The 6,725-nt window shown below is 57.8% G+C and overlaps 1 protein-coding gene across 1 annotated transcript; it reads right to left on the bottom strand.

Annotated features, from left to right (window-relative positions):
* Positions 1-1,233: 1,233 nt before the first annotated feature.
* On the bottom strand, positions 1,234-6,257 carry SOX9 (SRY-box transcription factor 9). Its single transcript, XM_066200415.1, has 3 exons — positions 5,405-6,257; positions 4,389-4,642; positions 1,234-3,951 (listed from the first exon to the last, which is right to left on the bottom strand). Exons 1-3 carry the CDS (start codon positions 5,833-5,835, stop codon positions 3,200-3,202), a joined length of 1,437 nt encoding a protein of 478 aa, XP_066056512.1. The 5' UTR covers positions 5,836-6,257; the 3' UTR covers positions 1,234-3,199.
* Between the last annotated feature and the right edge of the window lie 468 nt (positions 6,258-6,725).

Here is a 6,725-nt window from a genome sequence, read left to right as displayed (position 1 = left end):
ATCCCACCCCACAGCAGCGCTGCAAAGACATTTTCTGCTCTGTGGAATTGTTGGTGGCGCTGAGCTCTCCCCGGAGCTCCTTCCTCAGCCTAAAACCGGGAGCTGTGTTTGTTCCTTTATCCCAAAAAGCAGCCAGGCCAGCACTTGCAGCGGGCAAAGTCCAAGCGGGGCAGGGGAGGAGAAATGTCTGGGATCAAAGTGTTCCCACACGGCACAGCGGAGTGACACTGACCCCAATTAGTGCTCGGAGTTAATGAATCCCACCGGCTCCGTGGCCGAAGTGTAAAAGCCTTTGCAGAGGTGTGGAGGGTTTGTGGTGTGGCCGGGAGCTCCGGGGCTGTCAGAGGGGAGTTTCCAGCCAGGAAAAGATTCCAGGGGGGATAAAATCTCCAGCTGACTCCTGGAGCTGGGCCCTGGGTGGGGCAGGTCAGAGCAGAGCCAGCGGGGTTTGGGGACAGCTCAGGTGTCCCCTTTGGGGTCACAGCCCGACCTGCCCGGTCCCATTGATTCCCTGGCTCTGCTCTCTCTGGTGTCCCAGGGCAGCCCCACAGCAGCTCCGGGAATTTGGGACAGATCGGGATGGTCCTACAGGAGTTTTCCCAGCTGGGATCTGTGTCCTGGCAGGGAACGCCGCAGGGATTGGTGTCCCGACGGAGCTCTGCGGTGACAGCAGCGCCGGGGGCAGGTGACAGCCTGGCCTGGGCTGCTCCAGAGCCCCAGCAGGGCAGGGCTGGGTTTGGGATGGGTTTAACCAATTTTTGGCTGAGCCGGGGGGGTCGTTCCTTCCTGGGGAGGGGCAGGGGACGTTGATCCCTGAGGACGACACGGGTCCTGCTCGGCTGTTGGGGATTTGGGGTTTTTGGGAGGATTTCAGCAGGTTTTAAAGGGTGACCTGAGAGCCCAAAGCCTTGGGGCCGCTTCTTTCTCCTCACCTTGTGCTCAGAATCCCCCAAGTCGAGCAGACACCCCAGGGGAGCGCACATCCAGCAGGATTTGGGGACAGCTGGAGCTCAGGTGTCCCCTTGGGGGTCACACCCTGACCTGGCCAGTCTGGATTTGTCCACCTCGAATCCCATTTATTCCCTGGCTCTGCTTTTTCTGGGATGGCTGTGTTGGGGATAAAGGGGGAGGGACATCCCAACCCAAACCCATCCAGCATTCCGTGTTCCCTGGAGGCTGATAAAAAATCCTGATAACAAACCCCGACAATAAATCCCACACCTGGGCCAGGTGGAAGTTTTAATACAATGTATATTTATTGCAAACAATAATATACAAAAAAAAACCAAAACAAAAAACCAAACCAAAACAAAAAAAGGTAAGTTTCACAAAGAGAAGGATCTTGCAACCAAAACCAAACCAAACTTACCTAAAGACAAAATATGATTTAAAGGACAGGTCTTTTAAGTTACAGAAATACTTTAAAAAGATCTGCTTTTATACAGAAATAGAAAGATGCCATATTATAAGAGTGCTTTAAGATTTTTTTCTCCTACTGAATCCCTAAAAAAAAAAAGTTAACAAATATATCATTTTTTTAAATAAAAAAAAGTCTGCTGTCTTTTTTAAAAAGCAATCCTTAACTGTTCAGCCACAGCTTCACCAAAGTTCAGTGTCCCCCCAGCTCTCCCAGGCAGTTTTTTGGGGGGGGGGGGTTGAAGGCTAAAACGGTGCCACCCCTGCAGCAGGGCTGGGGTGTGGGGCTCGTCCTCGCACGAGCTCGTGTGTCCCAGAGAGCTGAGGCAGGAAACAAGGCAAATGATTCAGTGATCCGCTACATTTGCAATCTTTAGTTTGTACAAATCTCATTTTTCTTTTTTTTTTTTTTTCTTCCAGTTTCTCCTCGAAGGCAAAAGAAAAAAAAAATAAAACCTCAAACAAACAAACAAACAAGCAAGGAAGAGCACGAAAGTTTGTACAAACCCAGGACACAGATCAAAAAAAAAAAAAGAATAATAATAATAATAATAACGACGACCAAAAGGAATTAAAGAGATAAATAAAGGACTGGTTACAGTTTCAGACCATAATTTAACAGGCACGGTCACCTTCCAGACAATGCTCCCGACTAACGCAACGCTTCCGAAAGGACTTTCTTTAGAGGGGAGATGGAAACAACAAAACCCAAAGGAAAACGGGGATTCAAAGCTGCTCTTCTCCCCGAATAAATAATTTAAAGGGTCTGTGCCGTGTCCCAGGCTGGGTTTGACACCCTGGGGTGGGCAGGGGGTGCCCGGAGGGGTCGGGCTCAGCCCCCAGCCCGGTGATTATCACGGGGCTGCTTTAAGGCTTCTCAGCAGCACTTTTGGGGGCTGCTCCATGGAGTCTTTTTCATTCCTCTTTTTGCTTTTCTTTTAAGGCTCAAGGTTATTAAAAAATAAAGTGAAGTTCTCCTCCTGGCTGGTTTTGCTACGAGTTAGAAAAATAAAGCCTCTCCCATGCTGGTGCCTGCCCCAGTGCTGGGTTCCCAGGGCAGGGCATGCTGCTTTAGTTTCATTTTTAGAGCAAAAAAGAAGACACTTTTCTATACAAAAATACCTCTGCAAGAAAACCTAGGGCTGCTCCACTAAGTGTCATTTTTTTTTAAGCTGCTGGAAAAATAAGAGCATTTAAAAAAAAACTCTCTAAAAATAGGTATAAATCCCCTCAAATTGGTAACGAATCATACACAGTACATACTAAAAATATTTAAAATAGAGAATATTCCTCACAGAGGACTCTGAGTTTTCTCTTTTAACCCCCCCATTTTTTTTCTTCTTTTTTTTTTTTAGTTTTTTATCTTTCTGGTAATTACTGCTAAAAACAAAAAAATATCATTACAAAACTCCAGAGAAGGAGCCAGCTGGGCGGAAAAAGTCTCTGAAGCAGAGTTCAAGTCCAGTCCTTGGCAAGTCTGTCCCAAATTTTGGGGCTGGGGGCGGCTCCTGGAGGACGCTGTAGTGCAGAAGGCTCAGGGCGCTCTCCCCACCCCGCCAGCTTCCACACGTGAGCGTCTTTTTTCACCTCTCATTTCAATTTCCAACACCCAACCGGCCTGAGGCAACTCGTTCTCGCTGCTTTTCAGATTTATATTTTTTTTTTTATCGTGGGATTTTTTTTTTTTTGCGCGCGCTTGTGTGTGTGTGTGTATTTTTTTTTTTTCCTTTCGTTTGTTTGTTTGTTTGTTTCTCACGGCGTTTTTCCTCCTCCCCGGCGGCGCTCAGGGCCGGGTGAGCTGCGTGTAGACGGGCTGCTCCCAGTGCTGCGGGCTGTGGGTCTGCGGGATGGAGGGCACGCCCGCGGTGTCAGCGATGGGGGTGTACATGGGCCTCTGCGTGGGGCTCATGTAGCTGAAGGTGGAGTAGAGCCCGCTGCCCTGCCCGGCGTGGCTGTAGTAGGAGCCCGAGGAGGAGCCCTGGTGCTCGCCGTACTCGTACTGGGCGCGGCTGATGCTGGGGTAGGACGAGCTGTAGTGCTGCAGGTTGAAGGAGCTGTAGCTCAGCTGCTGCTGCTGCTGCTGCTGCTGCGGGGAGTGCTGCTGCTGCTCGCTGTAGTGGCTGGGGCTCAGCTGCTCCGTCTTGATGTGCGTCCTTTGCTGCTGGGGCTGCTGCTGGGGCTGCTGCTGCTGGGGGCTCTGCTCCACGCTCAGCGCCGGCTGCTTGGACATCCAGACGTGGCCGGCGCCCGGCGGCGTCCCCGCGGCGCCGCTGATGCCGTAGCTGCCCGTGTAGGTGACCTGGCCGGGGTGGCCGTTGGGGGGCAGGTACTGGTCGAACTCGTTGACGTCGAAGGTCTCGATGTTGGAGATGACGTCGCTGCTGAGCTCGCCGATGTCCACGTCGCGGAAGTCGATGTGGGGCGGCTGCCGGCCGCCCTCGCCCAGCGCGCGGCCCTCCCGCTTCAGGTCCTGCTTGCCGGGCTGAGGGTCCGTCTTGGGGGTGGTGGGGGGCGTGGGGGGGCCCTGGGACTGCCCTGGGGGAGGAAGGACACGGGTGAAGGTGTGACGAGGGTGACAACGCCGTGAACGGGTCACCCACGGTCTGTGGGTCGCACGCACGTCTGGGTGTGAGGGACACAGAGCCCAGCACCGCCCTGGGACACGAGCTGTGACGCTGGCCGTGGCTTTGGGCTGGCTTTTTAGTTTTTAAAAAGCACAGGTTCATGTTTCTCACAGGCAAACAGAGGGAGGTGGCTGCAGTGGCTCACTGGGGTGAGGATTTGTCTGCCCAGGCTATGGGCACAGCTCGTGGGCAGTTCTCCCCCTTCCCACTGCATTCCTGGGTCTTTCCTTATTCCCCCCTTCTCACTCCATTCCTGGGTCTTTCCTTTCCCCTCCCTCTCACCCGACCCCAAATCCAGCCCTGTTTCGGCAGCAGTGCGGTGCCCCCGGAGGCTCGGCGGGTACCTACCCGAGTGCTCCCCGGGCGAGTGCACCTCGCTGATGCTAGAGGAGGACTGGGGCGAGTCTGCCTGCAGCGCCTTGAAGATGGCATTGGGGGAGATGTGGGTCTGCTCCGCGCCCTCCTCCTGCTCCGCCTGCCCGTTCTTCACCGACTTCCTCCGCCGGGGCTGGTACTTGTAGTCGGGGTGGTCCTTCTTGTGCTGCACCCGCAGCCGCTCGGCCTCCTCCACGAACGGGCGCTTCTCGCTCTCGTTCAGCAGCCTGGGGGGGACACGGGGGGCCAGGGGTCACTTGTGGCTCAGGGGAGGCGCCGTGCAGTGACACCAGGGCCGATCCCTCCCCTGGTTCCCCTGCAAAGAGCGACGCAAAGCCCCCCCACAACCTGAACCCCCTGTCCGGGACACTCGCTGGTTGGCACCCTCTTGTCCCGCAGATTCCTTCGGTGACCAGACCAGAGCTGCAGGGGTGGCAGCGGGGTCCAGCCCTCGCTCTGCCCACCCTGTGGGCACATCTCGCTGTCCCCGGGCGCTTTGGGGACATCCCTGCCTGCCAGGACCAGCTTTCCTCACCCGTTCCCCCGCTTTGGGATCCCCTCCCCGCCGCTGGCGCAGTCCCCGAGGACGCGGTGGCCCAGGTGACTCACTTGCCTCCCGTTTTCCTCCCCTCCCCGCCTCATTCTGGCACTCGGAGGCCACCCGGCCCTGCGCCACCCACCCACCCACCCTCCCCGCATCGCCCCGCGCTCCCTCCCGAGCTGATGCAATCCCCAAAATCCATCATTTCCTCCGCACCGGCAGCGCAAACAAACAACGGCAGCCCCGGGGCATCGCTCAGGGAGCAGAAACCACTTCCAACACCAGAAGGCGAACGGCTTTTCCCTACTTCCCCCCCCACACTCCTCGCCCGAACGAGTTTTGCGCTCTGCCAAAAAGTTTTTCAGCGCGTTCTGCGGGCTCGCAACATCCTCTCGGTGGGCGCAGCGCGCTCCGCATCTCCCGGAGCCCGCGGGCGTCCCGCACTCACCTCCAGAGCTTGCCCAGGGTCTTGCTGAGCTCGGCGTTGTGCAGATGCGGGTACTGGTCCGCCAGCTTCCTGCGGGCCGCCTGCGCCCACACCATGAAGGCGTTCATGGGTCTCTTGACGTGCGGCTTGTTCTTGCTGGAGCCGTTCACCCGCACCGGCATCGGCACCAGGGTCCAGTCGTAGCCCTTCAGCACCTGGCTCACCGCCTCCCGGATGCACACCGGGAACTTGTCCTCGTCGTTCTCCTTCTTCAGGTCCGGGTCCCCCTTGGGGAAGGTGTTCTCTTGGGGTCTGGTGTTCTCCGTGTCCGAGCCGGATCCAGAGGGGCAGGGGGAGCCGGCGGAGTCATCCGACATGGTGGGGCTGGGGGCGTCGGAGATACATTTGTCCTGTTCTTCTGTCATTTTCATGAAAGGGTCGAGGAGATTCATGCGAGAAAGTGGCCGAGGGGGAACAAGGGGGCGAAAAAAAATTAATAATAATAAAAAAAATTCAAAAAGTTAAGCGCTAAGGGGCAGGGATGGGTTAAAAAAAGAAAATCTCGGAGAAACGAAGTCTCCACCGGCTGCGGAGAGGAGGGGAAAGAACGGCGAGAAGCCTGCAAAAAACTTTTTATTACTTCTCCTCAGCACAAAAACGCTCAAAAAAAAAATCAAAAAACACAGAAAAAAACAAGAAAACCAAAAAGAAAAAAAAAAAATCTCCGAAACGAGGAAAGGGAAGAAGTGAGGCGAGGCCGGGAGAAGGAGCAGGAGGAGGAGGAAGGAGCGGGGCGAGCGGCCGGGGCAGTGTCGGGCGCGGCGGCCCCGCCGGTCTCCAGCGCGGCTCTGCGGCCGCTCCGCGCCGCGCCCACAAATACCCAGCGCGGGGCCGCGCGCCCGCCCCGCCGCAGCCAATCACAGCGCGGCCCGCGGGGGCCGCCCCGCTCCCATTGGCTGATCCGCGCGGAGGGGCGGGGCCTCGCGGCGCCGCGCAGCGCTGAGGGGGCACGGCCCGGCCGGGCCGGGGCGGGACGGGCCGGGCGGCGGCGACGGCGACACCGGCGACAGCGGCAGCGCCCGCCGCGCCACACGCGGCCCCGCCGCTGCCCCGCGGGCGGGTGACGGGCGTCCCGCGGATGGGCCCCGCGGGGCCGCTGCAGCCGCGCTGGCGGCGGGCGGGTGGCGCGGAGCGGAGCGCGGCGGGGGCGGCGGGCGCTGCGCGGCTCCGTCCCGAGGGGGCGCCAGAGGCTCAGGAACGGCGCGCGCGGGGGGCAGGGCCGGGCCGGGAGCGCCCCCTGAGCCCGACACCGCGGGGACACCGCGGGGACACCGCGGGGACA

Source organism: Chamaea fasciata, unplaced genomic scaffold (assembly GCF_029207755.1).
Source record: "Chamaea fasciata isolate MVZ Bird 193981 ecotype frontalis unplaced genomic scaffold, bChaFas1.0.hap1 SCAF_19, whole genome shotgun sequence".
In the NCBI taxonomy this organism is placed as follows: Eukaryota; Metazoa; Chordata; class Aves; order Passeriformes; family Sylviidae; genus Chamaea; species Chamaea fasciata.
The sequence above is the reverse complement of the archived record's forward strand: the minus strand, read 5'-3'. Positions and strand labels throughout refer to the sequence as shown.

Bases quoted from the DNA above. Each gene is read 5' to 3' on its own strand.
- SOX9 (XM_066200415.1), bottom strand. From the start codon at position 5,835: ATGAATCTCCTCGACCCTTTCATGAAAATGACAGAAGAACAGGACAAA. The intron at 4,643-5,404 runs GTGAGTGCGGGA...TGTCCCCCCCAG, and splicing joins ACCCTGGGCAAGCTCTGGAG to GCTGCTGAACGAGAGCGAGA. The intron at 3,952-4,388 runs GTAGGTACCCGC...TTCCTCCCCCAG, and splicing joins CTCGCCCGGGGAGCACTCGG to GGCAGTCCCAGGGCCCCCCC.